At 48.4% G+C, this 16,213-nt stretch overlaps 7 protein-coding genes across 7 annotated transcripts; 3 read left to right on the forward strand and 4 right to left on the reverse strand.

Moving 5' to 3' along the window:
• Nucleotides 1–70: 70 nt before the first annotated feature.
• FIBRA_01356 (uncharacterized protein) lies at nt 71–903 on the forward strand (the record flags this gene model as incomplete). The annotated part of the gene is made up of 4 exons (XM_012323231.1): nt 71–208; nt 380–526; nt 575–759; nt 807–903. 4 exons carry the CDS (start codon nt 71–73, stop codon nt 901–903), a joined length of 567 nt encoding a protein of 188 aa, XP_012178621.1.
• A 261-nt stretch (nt 904–1,164) lies between these two features.
• On the reverse strand, nt 1,165–3,669 carry FIBRA_01357 (uncharacterized protein; the record flags this gene model as incomplete). The annotated part of the gene is made up of 8 exons (XM_012323232.1): nt 1,165–1,309; nt 1,370–1,723; nt 1,774–2,244; nt 2,299–2,619; nt 2,672–2,826; nt 2,877–3,053; nt 3,111–3,338; nt 3,400–3,669. 8 exons carry the CDS (start codon nt 3,667–3,669, stop codon nt 1,165–1,167), a joined length of 2,121 nt encoding a protein of 706 aa, XP_012178622.1.
• A 263-nt stretch (nt 3,670–3,932) lies between these two features.
• On the reverse strand, nt 3,933–5,786 carry FIBRA_01358 (uncharacterized protein; the record flags this gene model as incomplete). Its single annotated transcript, XM_012323233.1, has 4 exons — nt 3,933–4,837; nt 4,885–5,097; nt 5,159–5,330; nt 5,379–5,786. The coding sequence occupies 4 exons, from the start codon at nt 5,784–5,786 to the stop codon at nt 3,933–3,935; spliced, it is 1,698 nt and encodes a 565-aa protein (XP_012178623.1).
• A 446-nt stretch (nt 5,787–6,232) lies between these two features.
• On the forward strand, nt 6,233–7,462 carry FIBRA_01359 (uncharacterized protein; the record flags this gene model as incomplete). Its single annotated transcript, XM_012323234.1, has 9 exons — nt 6,233–6,281; nt 6,345–6,484; nt 6,549–6,706; nt 6,761–6,941; nt 7,003–7,018; nt 7,080–7,180; nt 7,241–7,259; nt 7,317–7,362; nt 7,423–7,462. 9 exons carry the CDS (start codon nt 6,233–6,235, stop codon nt 7,460–7,462), a joined length of 750 nt encoding a protein of 249 aa, XP_012178624.1.
• Nucleotides 7,463–7,757: 295 nt separating this feature from the next.
• Nucleotides 7,758–11,368, forward strand: FIBRA_01360 (uncharacterized protein; the record flags this gene model as incomplete). The annotated part of the gene is made up of 19 exons (XM_012323235.1): nt 7,758–7,797; nt 7,861–8,204; nt 8,259–8,358; nt 8,405–8,770; nt 8,820–8,923; nt 8,973–9,274; nt 9,324–9,772; nt 9,830–9,909; nt 9,968–10,098; nt 10,152–10,263; nt 10,315–10,364; nt 10,417–10,471; nt 10,529–10,649; nt 10,704–10,747; nt 10,800–10,807; nt 10,862–10,984; nt 11,041–11,104; nt 11,165–11,275; nt 11,330–11,368. The coding sequence occupies 19 exons, from the start codon at nt 7,758–7,760 to the stop codon at nt 11,366–11,368; spliced, it is 2,643 nt and encodes an 880-aa protein (XP_012178625.1).
• A 166-nt stretch (nt 11,369–11,534) lies between these two features.
• On the reverse strand, nt 11,535–12,481 carry FIBRA_01361 (uncharacterized protein; the record flags this gene model as incomplete). Its single annotated transcript, XM_012323236.1, has 4 exons — nt 11,535–11,777; nt 11,832–12,074; nt 12,136–12,219; nt 12,287–12,481. 4 exons carry the CDS (start codon nt 12,479–12,481, stop codon nt 11,535–11,537), a joined length of 765 nt encoding a protein of 254 aa, XP_012178626.1.
• A 160-nt stretch (nt 12,482–12,641) lies between these two features.
• Nucleotides 12,642–16,138, reverse strand: FIBRA_01362 (uncharacterized protein; the record flags this gene model as incomplete). The annotated part of the gene is made up of 15 exons (XM_012323237.1): nt 12,642–12,716; nt 12,765–12,900; nt 12,952–13,082; nt 13,130–13,242; nt 13,294–13,428; nt 13,480–13,666; nt 13,725–13,844; nt 13,894–14,012; nt 14,085–14,374; nt 14,440–14,711; nt 14,762–14,923; nt 14,974–15,321; nt 15,371–15,560; nt 15,607–15,806; nt 15,860–16,138. 15 exons carry the CDS (start codon nt 16,136–16,138, stop codon nt 12,642–12,644), a joined length of 2,757 nt encoding a protein of 918 aa, XP_012178627.1.
• Between the last annotated feature and the right edge of the window lie 75 nt (nt 16,139–16,213).

The following is a 16,213-nucleotide window of genomic DNA, read 5'->3' on the forward strand; positions in this document are numbered from 1 at the left end:
AAAGGAAGTCAGACCACGACAGGATTCTTGACTCATCTTTCGAGCCTCGCCTCCCTGACTTTAGTAAACAATGACTGCCAGGACGGCGACAATCAGTCGCAAGACAAATGAAACCCAAATTGATGTCACAATCAACCTCGACTGCCAGCCCGGCTCTGGCAATGCGCAAGAGATCTCTGTTTCGACAGGCATCGGATTCCTTGACCATGTATGTCTTTGTCCGTCTCGCACACCGAACATACAAATGATATGCTCACGTTGCGTAAGATGTATCATGCGCTCGCAAAACATTCTGGCATGTCACTGACGATGAAGTGCCAGGGAGACCTGTGGATAGATGACCACCATACTGCAGATAAGTACTGATACCGACGACCAGGTCTGCTTCTCCCGTCAGCCTCTTCTCGGCTCATATTTCTCGACTGCACAGGACAGTGCGATAGCGCTCGGAACTGCATTCAAGCAGGCTCTTGGTGAGGTCCGGGGTATCCGCCGCTACGGCACGGGATTTGCCCCTCTGGATGAAGTATGCCATACCAGAATCGGGCACAATGGAACTGACGGTGTTCTTTAGGCCCTATCGCGTGCGGTGATCGACATCTGCTCAAGACCGTTCTGTGTGACGGATCTGGGTATCAAGCGAGAAAAGATTGGGGATCTGTCAACCGAGATGTTTCCGCACATTTTCTATTCCTTCGCGATAGCGGCTGGAGTAACGCTGCACGTCGACGTTCTTCGCGGCGAAAATGATCATCACCGGTAGGCACCATGGTCTCTCAGCATCTTCAATGCTGACTCCCCCCTAGAGCAGAGTCGGCCTTTAAGGCGCTCGCCCTCGCCATTCGACAGGCCATTGAGAGGACGGGGGGCAACGACGTTCCCAGCACGAAGGGTGTATTATAAATTATAGCCAGATCTCAGACATGGGCAGTCATTGCCTACATCGATCTATTTTTGAAATGAACTTGAATAATTTCCTCGGCACGAAAAAAAAAAGTGCGTTCACGATGATTGCAGGAGACTGTCGAAAAGATCTTCAGTTTCCTGCCAGTTGTGATGCCCAGCCATCCTTATAATGACGAAATTCAAATGACGAAGCACGAGAATACAAACGAATAAAACTAATATATAGACGTCTCTTAATTTATCACCGGGAGTAGAACTCTATCTCTCGCCACCATCACACAATGTCTCCAGGAAAACCTTCAAGTCATCTTTATTGATTTCCAGGACACTCGTATCAAATGAGCCGTGCCGCGTACGCGCATTGCATCTCTCTTTTGCATCCAGGAATGCAAGGCCGAACTCGCTTTAAGCACAATGACAGAAAGTCAGCGTTTGACAATTAACCACAGTAAAAGTTACCCACTTCTTTCGCACATCGCCAAAGTTCAGCGCGGCCATAACGCCCACGACAAGGTAGGTGCCCTCTTTCTCATTGAGACACGCGAGAACCAACGGCAGGCTTTTGCGTTTGCTGCGCGAATAGGCAGTGCTCGTTCCGCTGAGCCGATCCCGCAGTGCCTCAACGAGCCACAGGGCAAGACGGGAGAGAACACCGGGGTGCGCGAAGAGCGCCAGGTCAGGTCCCTGCGTGATAGTGACAACACGATGGCCTCGGAGCGTGCGAATGTCATGTTTGTCAATAATGGACGAACCTTGGCGGACAATCGCCTTATGGAGGGCCATGGCGAGCGACAGAGCCTCTCGTAAACGCACGATGCTAGGTAGGATAGTCAGAATAGCTCATAAACAAAAGGAATGGACACCCACTCGCCGAGAGCATCGAATGCTGTCCAGAAATTCTTAATCCACCATTGCAAGTCCTGACCTTCTCCGTTGGCTTGATCCATACCAGCTTCACCGCCCATAGCATTTACCGTTTTGACCCCAGCAGTAGCACCTCCTGGTGGTATGTGTTCATGCTCGCCCTCTTTTCTCCCCTCGTCCCTCTCGATGTTCCACACGCGTCCTCCGCCAAACCACTCACCGCCATTCCGCGCGCCTTCTACTTCTATCTCCAAGCGCACACCCCCGGCGACGTCAAGCAGGGCAGAAACCGCCTCCACCGCATCACATGCGGAGAGTGGTTGTGAGCGATAGCCATAACAGCGTGTAAAGGAAGGGTAGGACAATTCCACGAGACCGTATTCTGGAGCTATCTGATCTAATTTCTGGCGCAAGGAGAGCTTCAGATCCTTCGCCATATGAGGGTATGGCTGTTGTGTCTCAGGTATAGAAAATCTGCGGAGAAATCTGCTCAGTATGACCAAACTAGAGCGGGTATTGTTAACGCACCCCATTTTAGCTAGGAGACCTGTCAGTCGTTTTCGACCTCTTTCTTTCCAAATTCCCAGTCTAGTTGCTACATAGCTAGAATGATACATTGCATCATACAAATTCCAATGTCTGAACATCATGAACCGCAGTTCGTCTGCGGCATATACAGAGGTATCGTCGGGGTGCTGGGATTTGAAGTCATAGTCATTCGCAGCCGAAGCGGGTGGAGGTGGGTTTAGGCGCGCGACTTCGTCGTAATATATGGAATGATATTTGTCGTAGTCGTTACGCGATATTCTGGATGTAGTGTATTGATGTGTTAGACCCAATATGGCCAGCCTTTGCCGCGTGAGTTGTAGGTCACAGAGTATGCATGAGAAAGAGTTCCTACCATAATAAGTCGTTGTCTACACGTTCGAGCACAGTGGCAAGCAAGTATATTGTTCCACACGCACTTTGCCCATGCCATGTACCAGACATGTAATATTTCTCTAGCCGAGAAGAATATTGTGCGCGATCTTCCTTCGACATACGCGATGGTCGTCTCTGGTACGAATTGTTAGGGAAAATTGTGTGAATGTGTGTAGACTCTTTACTTGGATCCTTCGACGCTTGCCGTTGGGCCGACCTCCATCACCTAAGGACCGTCGCTTTCCAGAAGAGCTTCCCCCATCGTATGCGTCATCTTCACCTTCGTCATCATCATCTCCTTCAACGTCCTCTTCTGAGTCTAGTTCGGAATCTTCTTCATCAGAATCAGGTTCGGGCTCATACTACGCGGGTTGGAAGTTGAGAGTTCGTCTCAATGACAATAAAATTATACTGCTCACTGCAAGAGCCTCCCAAGCCTTACGCTCCTCTTGCAGATTCTCTGCACCTCCGTCATCCCATATCACGATTCTGTTACCACCCTCTCCAATGCCAAATATACTGGCAAGATTCTGTGGTCGTGAGGAATCGATTACGTGAACCGTCAGCTGTGTGCTGAACTCCCCAAACCATTCTGAAGACGGAAGGTCAAGAATAGCGCCCATATTCAACAGGATCAAGGTATGCAGCTAACCACCAGTAGAGAAGCCACATGTCAGGTACATTTAGCGAAGGTGAAATCGCACTTACGTCAGTAAAGGTCGCAAGCTCGTCCCTCATTCGCTCTAGTTCGGCATGTCCAGAAACGGGAATAATACGATGCATGACGTCGTCCTGCTTGAACAATTCGGCCAGCATATGTGCAGCACATAGCGCGTCCACATCGGGAGCAACAAGGATGATCACGGACGATGCAGATGTAGCGGGAGAGCGTCGATGAGCCGCGAGGATCTTGGCGTATGTCTCTCCGTACGATGGTCGTGAGGCTGAAGCAAACTGAGGTGGTGGCAGGTAGACCATGTCGTGAAATTGAAGGACTAAACTGTAGACTCGACGCGTAGTAGTCGCGGGCAACGCGTAAGATGACCGTGATCAACAACGCGTTATACGCGGGCACGTGATATTCGACGCGCTTGTGGCTACGCCGAGAAGTAAGAACTTAGAATCCAAGGACAGCGGGTTTCGATCGGAAATTTAAAGATGAAGGTGAATTATGATGCGCACGCACGGGGAGGACTTGTGTTGAATTAGTGTGGTAGATCATGGCAATACTGAAAAATTATTTAAAACCAGCTACTTTTCTCCCTAACGTCTCGCCTCTTTCCTCTAATGCCCCAGACCCCCCAGTTAGTCTTTACCATGACCCGCGGGTCGAAATCCGCTACCTCCCATTTCTCGCTGCCGAATGCATTGGGTCCTGGGGTCACCACCCAATCAAACTCCCCTGCGACGTCCGGTGCCGTGGACAGGGATTTAACATCCCGCTCCACGTCCGCCGGGGAGAAACCAGTAACAAAGATGGGGCATTTACTGGCCAGCAATAACGGAATGACTGATCCCCACTCTGATGGTGATGCGATCTGCAATAGAGGTTCCCCAGTCAACTCAGAAGTGGAGTTCGGTGAAGGAAACCCAAAACCCGGTGAAAATAGGAAAAAGCAGTCCGTGTAGGGATCAAAGGTTTCCTGGAAATGTGCGTGGACATCAGTGTAGTTGGCTTGCATGCCCGTGATTGTAAGTTGTGGTGTGTACGGAACTGTGTACGAAGGCACGCCATATTGTTGTATGGATTCGCGTGTGCGTTTCAGACGAGCAATCGGAGCAGGAGTGGGTGGCTCGTAAATATTGGGAACATAAACGGGCTTCTCTTCGTCGTTCTTTTGCTCCTCGCTCGTGGGACTCTCCGAAGAGGGCGATGGTTGAGTCTTAATTTCAGTTGTAGCAGCTTGGGGTTTTGCTGTCGGCTTTTTGAGCTCGCTAGCTGGCTTCGGTAGCGAGACCTGAGGCCCAATGAAGTACAAGTGGAAGAGAGCGGCGGGAAACAGCAGACACAACTGCTCCCAGACATGCGGCGGGAGCGACGACTCCGCTCGCGCTCCAAGAACGAATAGGCGCATCTGGGGCTTGTCTGCAGATGCAGCTTCCACTTCAGGCGCTCCTGGGGCAACATGGAGTGTTGTACGCAAGGCTAAATCACGGTGAGCTACGGCTGGTGTGTGAACACGCGAGATCTACCTGCTAATGACCGACTACCCTCTGATGTTACACGTTGATTCCGAAGAGTGAGACCGCTGAACTGATGAAGGACCGAACCGATAGTTATGGGATATGTTAAGAGTTTGCTGGCATGCCTTCGAGATCGTTCATTGTCCATGGATGGGAACCCACGAGTGTACCAGAACACGTCCCAATTTGAAAATGATATCGCTGCCTCAGAATCTTGAGGACCTAAGGATGTGTCGGGACATCTATTACGATGGCACCTGCATGGCTAGTAATTAATACGAACCTGGCAACTCGAATTCCCGGAGTCTTCTTCCGCTTCTTAGATCATGCTCATCTTCATTGACTTCTCGCAATCTCCCGCAATATTTCTTATGCTCCTCATCTTGTCGCCAATGTTCTTCAGAACAATGTGTTGGCCAACCACAATCCGGGCATTCGAATTTAACGGCACGGGGCTGCGCGTGAGTGTGGACATGCGATGAGCTGTGTTCTGTAGCGCATACAGGACACGGAGCAAGCTTCTGGATGGCTTCTCCACGCGCACGAATTGCAGGGAATGGTGACTGAGAAAAAGAGTGGACCAGGTTGTCTTCCGTCAGAAGCGGGACCGCATCTTTCTTCTCGGTAGCCTTAGGTTTCTTGAACCAACCAAAGAGCGTTCGAGATTGATTTAAAGGCCTTAGACTAGGTGATCCATATTTTCGAGGACGCGTCCGAACGAGAAAGCGGATGGACGACCTCTGGGTCGCTGGCGAGAGTAGCATGTGCAGACGATAGTCACCAGCGTCATTCGTCTCCCGTCCTTGGCTTGTGCGGCTGCCGCTTCGCGCGCTTCCGACGGCACTCGACACGCACTTGCTACCAGTATCGCGGTGGTACTTAACAAACTTGAACGTGTCTTGAATCTTCATACTCAGGCCGGCCCTCTTCACATAATTGCAACCGGCATATGTTCGCTGTTCTGTGGGTATCTGGATTCGCCTCTAAGTCGATCCGTCGAAACTCGATACCAGTCTTCTCCTTAAGTTTCTCAAGTTATTGCCCATTATATGTTCACTCAAGGTTCACCGAACGCGGTCCTGGTCCGAGCAGACGACGTCCGAATGCAAAAAGTCTGAACGGAGATTATCGTAGGCATCGAAAACCTGGGCATTTTGAAAGCCTTGCCTCTGAAGACCGCCCATCGTCTGAGCAATCACCACTATGGGAGGCAAGCCAGCGGCCTCCCCTCAGTGACCCGGAAACAGGCTTAAAGCAATTGTTGCTTGGGCACGATCAGCTGGTTGTAACTAGGTCTATATATTTATGGATATCTATGCTTTCAAACCACCTAGCTGACTTCGACAGGCAAATCGAGATGCTCAATCTCTTCGTCGGTTTCGAACAATCGAATCGATACGTCATAAGTACGTGTCTTGACATCAATGTTGGCCGCGTTAGAACTGACACCATGATGCTATGACCACAAGCAAATGAAGAAGGCGTCACACTGGGATACATTGCTGAGGAACAGCGGGGTTTCCTTGGCACGTTCGGACGACAAATTTTGCGAACGCATAGACCCTTTCGTGCCCTTGTCATGGATAGTATGGGCACACCTATACTATGGGTCCGTTGTGTTCTATCTTGAATACACCTTTGCAGGTCAATATTGAATTCGAGTTTATTTTCAGCTTCGGCGTCCCTTTGCGTTTATAAATTCCAGAATGTTTGTGCAGCGCCTCAAGGACTTAAGCGAATATACACGCGACGGGGAACCCGTGCTTGACACATTTGGAGAGGTACAACAAAGGTGGCATCTCTGGCGCAGGCGTTACGATACCTTCTTAAGGTTTGTAGATGCTGCTTTACGTCAAGGCTTAATAACATACCATCATAACGTTAGAAAAGATTCTCGTCGTATCTTGACACTAGCTACTGACCCGCAACCGGAGCCGGAAACAGAACTTTTCCATCAATTTGCGCGAGTAGACGAAGGTTTCTTGGCCTGGCGTTTTGTGCTTAGAGATGCTAGAGGCGAAGCTATGGCTAGTATTAGCCGGATGTTCAGGGGCTTTGGTCGTGAGGTATGTTACATTCTCGAGGACATGTCCTATAAAGGAATATATTCACGTACCATGGTTTTAGCTATTCACCGATACTGGTGCGGTTCAATATTATCAGAATTCTAGGGGAACACCAACGCTAATTCCATACTTGTGTAGGCCAATATTTCGTGCGATTCGGACATGATTCTTCCGATCCTCAAGAGACAATCTCAAAAGCTCCTTCAATAATTCGTGATCTTTCCTTAGAGGAACGCGCTGTAAGCAACTACAATATCCAATTATGTTCAGAGATGGAGTTCTGACTACTTATATGGCAGCTTGTGTTGGCCATGTCCGGTAAGTTTCTTTTGCAATTACGTTGTAAGCAGGTGTCATCGAATATTTACTATACAGTCAACATTGATTTTGACTATTTCTCCCGGCACTCAGAGGGATCTGGGTATGTTCATGAGCTGCCATCTGCTCTTTCTTTTGGAAAGTACTAATTTTTGCCTTCTAGGCCCGGATTAGGTTTTTGGTGGTTTTCCAGCGGGGAGTGACCTGCCTGGGCGCATAAAGCGGAGCTATGTACCGAACATGGTATCATGGAAAGGAATATATGTATATAGTGCTTTTCAACCTGCATTTGAAAGATGGCTTCCGACCCGTTTGCTTCTAAGAGTCGAACTGGCGTAGCCGCCGTTAGCGCTTCGCGTCAGGTGATCTACCCTCCTACAGGTGGAGACTCGGTCACGGTGCAGCCTTGCCCTTTCGCACAAGCGGCAGTTGTCAGGCTTGCAGCACGCATCGCTCGCACTTCCCTCGAGGATTCATAGATTTCTTTGTACCGCCGAGATGGCGGATAGTAGGGAAGCCAGACCCTCGACGGATGAAGGTCAGTGTTCATCCCTTTCTGGTTGTTATCAATGATATCCTAACCGGGTCGCCTTATAACCAGAGACCGCACCTCTCCTGCAGGATGTGGACCATCCGGACGGGGAGGGACGTCGGTCTACACATTCGTCCTTCGCAGCTGTAGTTCAAGAACCACTCACCCCGCTCACGAAAGTGCTGCTTGTCATTGCCCTAGTCTTCTTGCTGCTCAGCTCCATCTTTATTGGTCTCTTTGCGGGAGCACAACACAAGTTGAACACTGGGGGAGGCAGGAATGAAGCACCAACGACCACGATTTCCTCTATCGTTACAACGACTGCTACAGATACACGGATTTCTACCTCTACATCTGTTTCGACCAGTACGATCGCTATTCCAGGGCCTCTGCCTACGAGTCCCCCTGAGGAGGTGTGTGCGAATGTTTCGTTACACGAGGCCTATGCCAACATATTATGCCATTAGGGTTCATGTCTGACCCCTGAGTGCATCATGCTGTCCTCTTCAATTCTGTCCTCACTTGATACTTCCCAAGACCCATGCGAGAACTTCTATGACTTCGCTAGTAAGTCGACGCTACTGCCATTGTGTATGTTCTCATCATTTTTCAGCCGGGGGTTGGATCAAGAGCCATCCTATTCCGTCGGATAGGGGCGCGTTCAGCCATTTCGACGCTCTTGCGCTAGAGAATAGATTGCTTATCCAACAGATTCTGGAATCTCAGGTGTCATACGTAGGATCAGCTTTGACTGCAACATACGATGAACAAATTCTGAAGAAATTACGTGGCTTGTATGCTTCATGCCTAAACGAAGACCGGGTGAGAGAACTTGGCTCGGGGCCATTGGCGTCCGTCGCCCGTCGTGTTAGAAAATTACTTCGCGGAAAGACTACGACCGTAGATCCGGCATCTGTTGTGGATTCGGAAAGCCAGGCTAAAGGTCTTACAGCTGCCGTTGCATACCTACATTCCCGGGGTAGGTCTTTATTTATGCTCAGCTGGTCATTTATCTCATCTGTAATCAGGCATTGGTGGTCTTTTTTCGATCGACATTGAGGGTGATGCCGGAGATGACCCCAATTTTATGACCATTTGGTTCAGCCAGCCTGATCTTGGGCTTCCTTCGAAGGTAGTTACGATGCATTAGTCCATGATGTCCGTTAGTTGACGTTTTCTAGGAATATTATGAGGAAGAATCTATCACAGAGCTCTATCAATCGGTTTTAGAGCGTTTGCTACTTACACTAGCTGACGAGGAAGAGAACCTCGATGTTTCGACAATTCAAGAGCATGCGGCGTCTGACTTTGTTGTGCATGAAGATCGTCTGCGCGTTTGGCCCCCATGGCCATGGCCGCCATGGGGTGGTGACGAGGACGGTGATCAGGATAATCAAGAACCCATGAGTCCAGAGAAAGCGCGCAAATTGGCAAAGCATATTATCAAATTTGAGAAGGCAATTGCAAATGTCAGCTTGGACCTGTGAGTGCGTCTAGCTATGAAGTTGGCCTTTGTCTAATACATTTTGCAGTGACATTCTGTTACAAGACCCGATCGCCACGTACAACCCGGTCCCTGTCACTAATCTTACAGCTGCGTTACCACAAATCGACTTTCCGGCATATTTTACAACTTTCACACCCCGCAATTACCCCAGTAATGTGATCCTGACGTCACCGTCGTATCCAGGATCTCTTTCCATCATTCTCAACGAAACATCGTTGGAAACACTAGAAGCGTATTTGGTCACCCGTGCAGGCCTTAAGTTGGCACCTCTACTTAGTTCGGAGACCGAGGCATGGAAGGCAGTCCGTAGTCTTGAAGAGCAGCTCAAGGGTCTGAAGAAAGGGGCAGTCAGTGACCGCGTAGAATTTTGCACCACTCAGGTGGAAGAGGCAATGGGTTTCGCCGCAGGAAGATACTTCGTGAACGAGACGTTCAGTGGTGACTCGAGAGAAAAAGGGACGAATATCATCAAAGGTTGGTGAAAGGTCACGACTTTTTTGGCAATTATGATTCACATACATTCATTGCTAGACATTATCGAGGCGTTTAAGTCTTCTCTCTCGAACCTCGAGTGGATGGACAAAAAAAGTGCTATAGCGGCTGCAGGAAAGGTTTGGATCATTTCCCAGCTGGTTTTGCGCCCTTGATTGATATGTTCAAATGTGCTAGGCTGACGCCATTCGTGTGAAAGTTGGCTTCCCCCTCTCTCCTGACACAAATGATGCTCGTTCAATTGCGATATACTACAATAGGGTCTCAATCCATGATGACACATTCTTCGACAACATGCTAAGCGCGAGGTGTGTCCTACTTATGGTGTTCCTCTCGACAGTAGACTAACATCGTTTCTAAGTGCTAATAATGTTTATCTCACTTGGCAGAAGCTGGGTAAACAGCGTGATCCGGAGACGTGGGAAATGTTCCCATCCACCGTCAATGCATATTTCAATCCTCCCGCTAACGAGGTATGCCCCTGACATTGGCAACTGGAACCAGCGATTGTTCAAATATATTAGATCGTTTTCCCGGCAGGTATTTTGCAGCCGCCGTTCTTCTCTCATGCTTGGTATGAGGTCATGTACATTTGAGGAGCTTTGCTCATCGGTGTGGTGCATCAGGCCAGGCTACATCTCATACGGCGCTTTCGGGCAAGTTGCTTCGCATGAGTTGACAGTAAGCGGTTCGCCTTCGTGCCTTTAGCCGGATAATTGTGATGAACGGCATTGTCAGCACGCCTTCGATTCTGCAGGCAGACTGTACAACCAAAATGGCAAATTAGAGGAGTGGTGGACGAATGCCACAAGCGAAGGATTCCAGTCTAGGCAAGACTGTATTATCAAACAATATTCTTGTAAGTAAACGTGTTTCTATTAATTGATGCATACATCCGCTCAAATTCTTGCAGCATATACAATCGACGATGGGAAGGGTGGAAAGATTCATGTCAATGTGAGTGCACAATGCAAGCATTACGTTTACTTTGCTCAAGGCAGACTACTAGGGGAATTTGTATGTATAAACATACCTCTATTTCGCTCAGCTATTGAAGCATTGAGTATCTAGGACGTCTGGCGAAAACATTGGAGATACAGGAGTCATCCAATCGTACCGCGCCTGGAAGGCCCAATATGATGCTGGTCTGAAGGGCGGTACTGAATATCTGCTGCCTGGGCTAAACTACACAAGGTGAGTATTCACAACAGCAACGTGAGCGTGCTGTTTGATGTGACACTTTAATGAAGAGAACAGCTGTTTTTCATCTCTTTCGGGCGTGCCTGGGCGCAGAATATAAAACCAGAATCGGCTGTAAGTCTTTCAGTAGTCTATTCTTCGGTTGCGCCCTGACTTTACCGCCGCGGCTATCAGGTTGCACGAGTGCGCACCGATCCACATTCACCCAACAGGTACAGAGTAGATGGTACACTCTATAATGTACCAGAATTTGCGAAGGTATTCAACTGTCCCGTCAATGCCAAGGTGAGTTCACAGCTGAAACTATCCGAGATTGAATATTATATTGATCATCTACAGTTGAATCCACCGCAGGACAAGCGGTGTTTGTTCTGGTGAGATGGCTACCAAGGACCGCAGAATTGTATATTGTTCGATATTTATGAGCAACTTTGTGGATGGATCACTTGATCTATAGACTTGCACTTTGAGAATCCGAACTGAGAGGGTTAGTTGGCATCAAAGAGAAAATATCACACCGGTCGCGCGGGGAAAAATTCAAGGGTTACAACTCAGAAGAGCTCGTATTATCGCGGCCCATATCGATAACAAATGTACTTCGACCGCCACGCGGAAGCACGAGAACCTTCTCCGCACCATGCATTTGGAACGTCTCGCTGCTAGGCATTGATAACCCCATTCGAGCCTCGCCAGAGAGCGGTAGAGCGGCAACGCCAATTTTGGGTAATGATAGTTCTCCATGATGCAGGGCAATCAGAGTGACACGAGCAGAGAAGGTGGATCCATCCTATAAGGACAAAATCAGAAAAGTGAAAAGAATGCCTTGCAATTAGCCACCCACCTTTGCGAGGAAGTCACCTTTCTTTCGGCCACTCACGAGCCAGTCGCCAGTCATATCCTCGATATCATACCGCAGCACATAGCCGTCCGTGCCTGCGTCTTCCGGTGGCGCCCAATGAAAAGATGTATGCACGGATATCACAGCAGATATTGGCTGGCCAGCGAACAGGGGAGGCATGCTACCGGAAGAAAAATCGGTCGGAGAAGGATTAATGAGAACACGTAGGCGCGCAGCACAAAGAATCTATACAACTGATAAATAATCCGATAAAACCACGCAAAACATGTAAATCAGAAATGCTCACATGCATCTGCGGTACGTCAACTGGAATGATGATTTCACGCCACTCTCCAAAACAAAAGTCGTTCGAACGTTGCCTGGCTAAAATCTATATATATATATATTATATATATAGATGTTATTGATAGTTCGGTTGCTTCAACGCCCTTACTGACCTTTTGTATTCTGGACAACGCCGAGGAGATCTCGCCATCCATGGAGTGAACATCCGGGACGGTTAGCTCGCCTGTAACGTCATATAGTTCAATCCATCTGGCGTCACTTGCCAACGCTTGCACCAACTTGTCTACCAGCCGTTCACGGTGTGTGCGTAACAATGGCGATTCGGTGATAGTTTCTTCGACAGCCATGTCTATTAGCGACTCCACCTCTGCGAAACCGTCACATTAGAATCTTATCTGTCATAATATCATATATCATTACCTTCGCGCAGCATACGGTAGGTGATGTGCAGTTTCAAAGAATCACGAGCTTGACATAAGTTCAGCACCCCTATACGAGACAAATAGGTTATCCAAGCTTGCCTTGCCCGCGCGCAGCATCCAGTTGAAATACAAATCGCCCTGATTGAGCGGGAGTAATGGTCTGCCAAGACTCGTAAGCACAACAATGAAACACAGCTCATCCACTTACCACAATAGCAGGCTTTTGAGACTGACATCCTGTGATCTTAACGGGGTCCCCATCTTGTTCTGATGGCCTGAGTTTCGCGGACTGTATTCGGATATGCTGGTGTGACGCGGTGGAGAGCGTAAAACGAGTGAACAACCTGATTACGAGCATCAAACTAGCTATGTAAATGTAAAAAAGACGTCCGTACCTGGATCCACGGAAAAAGTCCTCTACATTGACAGTCATCGGAAGCGATGTAGCGACAAAGCGCACAAATTTAAGCTTTCGGGTAAGGGCAGGTTGCATAGTGGCGACATATTCCAGATTAATATTGACCCTCTGGTAACAAATGAGCAAGCAGCCACATAGATACAAGGAGTGCTCACTAGTATATGGTAAGACGAAGCGTCTGAATGTGGAAGTTCAATTTTGACGATCTTGTCGCTGTCTAGTTCTGATAGCTTGATCGCTTCCTTGGAGGTTTGTAGTGTGACTTGGCCTGCATGAATTTAACCACAGAACACTTGGTTAGATAGATCCATGCACAGACCTTGAGGTTCCAGGACTGCTTCTGCAAACCGAAATTGGATCCCTGAGGGTGTAGATAATCTTAGAGTAGCAGTAGAAATAGTATTCCTTCCTGTATGCAATGCGACAGTAAGTTTCGCGGGGGCACCAAGCTCGACTGCCGTACATTATTAGCTGGATCCATTCTCGGCTAACAGAATGTACATACTGCATTGAGGTGGACGAAGACGGACGTCTACAGCATGAAGATCCTTTGGAATTCGAACAATCTTGGGGGCTTCTTTGAATTTAGACCCTTTCAAACATGCGGAGACGTTGGCATCCACCCATTCAAAAACCAATCCAGAGAGCTTAAGTTGGCTCAACTGCACCGCAAAGGCACCTGCTGTTGCTGACTGCAAGCATGAATTGAGTACGGATACACACTGTAACCAAGCAACAAGGAATGCATACAGGACAAAATAGAGTCAGCCTTGTGGTGCCGGACACTAATGGCAGTGTATTCGCAGAGAATGTTAATTGGACTCCTTCAGCACCCACAAGAGTCACAACTACCTCTTCAACAGGGAAGTCCTGAAAGCTATCTGAGTGGCAATCGTCGTTTGAAAATATCTCGACTTACGCATGGGAGGTGATTGTGCACGTTCACATCTAAGAGTGCGCCATCCTCGGAATTTGACAATCTAGCAACCTTATCCACAACGCGAACTGAAAATGCAGGGTAGTCAGGGTACAACAAATCTGGGAAGATCACGAGGCAGCGCAAGGCCAGGTCAGCTGGAGAGGGTTTTTCAAAATAACTTTTTGAAGTACCTGGTTGTAGCTCGCGTACGCTATTGCACAAGTCCGACACCAAACCTGATATATATGTCGTCTCATCCTCCAAGTCCATCGTCAATTCTTTTCCGAAATCATCGACATATGCCTTGAAGAAGTCGAGAACGATATGCGCCCAGTCTTCATCCTTCGCTTTTGCGGTCGACGCATGAACCGACAATGCTTGTAGACGCATGAAAGTCTCTAGCGAAGTCCATCCGTGGGGAGCATAATGCGCAGGCAAGCTCTTGTAAGTCTCGAAAGCATTGGGTAACCGTTTCCGGACACTATAGAGGTGAAAAGAGCTGTTCGTGAGATGATGCAAGCAGACTTCGATGACAAGACAGCTCACACATCGAGCGCTGCAAGGTTTCCGTGCAGCTTGAGAGCAAATTTACGGCGACCAGCGCTTGCATAAAGCTCTATGGCGCGGTTCGCGAGCTGAATATAAAGGTCATAGAAGGATTCTTGATTATCTATGGCTGTTATTAAATCAGATCGCGTGATCTTTTGAGTGGATCGTTCTTGTGATGGTTTGTCCATTGTAGGAGAGGGAGGGGGGATGACAATTGAAAAGGGCGGTCGCATGGGCAGATGTCCGACTTTCGTACCAATGATATCTAGCTACTAATGGGTTAAGTATCTTTTCGTGTATCGCCTCATGGAATACTCACTTGTTGTTGGGCCAACTCTAACAATTCCCCCTTAAGAGCGCTGAACCTAGCCGAACTGATCTTACTGAACGATGCATTGCCTGCCCATGCATCACATGTCTCCACGACACTGAGAGCGGAAGAATATGTCCAGGACTCGACAAAAAACATAGGTAAAGTGTCCTATTCTTGTGTTACCATGGACTGATGCAGAATAGATTGCGATGGCATACCTCAAGCTCTCGAAGACGTCGTCCAAAACCAGTCAAGAAAGTGATGGTCTTTCGGCAAATCTCTACGACGCGGCCCATTTTGCTCAATAGTGCACATTGACGTGCGAGAAGATACACGCGGAAGTCGAATATTGAGATGGAGTTTGCCAGTATAAGGTCGCGGTACGTTTTCTTGGTTACTGACAGCAACGATGCGGAGTCGTCTGTTGGACCAGGGGAGATAAAGGCCCCAAACCAGGATAGATTCTTCTCCCGGAGCACTCGGAAGAACGAAGATTCAAGCTCATTATATTGCTGCAACGCTTCTTCATAAAGGCTCATTCCTTCGAGAGATATGGCGAGACTTTCCTGGTAGTATGAATGAGACATTGAGAGGATCAAACCGAAGAATATGCACCTTCAGTATGAAGAATGTACAAAAATTCCACCCAGGCATTTGTCTCTGCCCTTCCGATCGTTTCACCTCTTCCTCGCGCTGCGTAAAACTCGAGTCGAAAGCCGAAAGGATACCCTCCTTCATTTTGTTGATGAGTTCGGCCCAAGCCGCAGGGTTATCGTACTCCATTGACCAGACTAACTGGACACATCTAACATCAATGAGCGAGGGTCCACATGAGCGGACCACCAGCATACCTGTCCTTCTTCTCCACGTTGAAGTTTGCCTTAATATTGTCCAGGACAGACGTCTTCACTTGAAATATTCTACCTTGGGCGGTCTTTTCCTCCGGGCGTATGAGGTGAATGATTAACCATTCCTGGTTCCTACGCTGAGTAACCGATGCGTGCCAGTCTCTAATCTGCTTTCTGACGGAGCCTTTGTAAGTTTCGTTATCCTGGATTTTACACTATGAATGCATGTACTCGGAACATGGTCAACGAAACGCACCTCGCATACCGCCAAAAACAGATTGAGCAACGGCTTCTCCAGTAATGTTCGTGGGATTTGAGATGTATGCGTATCCCGCAAGCTATCCAGCGGGACCAGCTTCACATCTAATTCTTGGATGTTCTGTATGGCATTCCGTGCGGTAGATTTCCAATGGAGAGAATGTAGAGGAAATTGACATAGGAGAGCCGCATACGCTTGCTTCCAGTGGTCTGTCGCAAGGAAGCCCGGAGCAGAAGCATACGTTACTATAACACGGTGGTCGTTCAGAGAGTTCATATCGAACACGGGCAGTCGTTGCGACAATTCGTCTTCGTTTTGTCAAGCTCCGGGACATTAAGCTATGTCAAATCT

The sequence above is a fragment of the Fibroporia radiculosa genome (genome assembly GCF_000313525.1).
Source record: "Fibroporia radiculosa TFFH 294 genomic supercontigs, scaffold595, whole genome shotgun sequence".
In the NCBI taxonomy this organism is placed as follows: domain Eukaryota; kingdom Fungi; phylum Basidiomycota; class Agaricomycetes; order Polyporales; family Fibroporiaceae; genus Fibroporia; species Fibroporia radiculosa.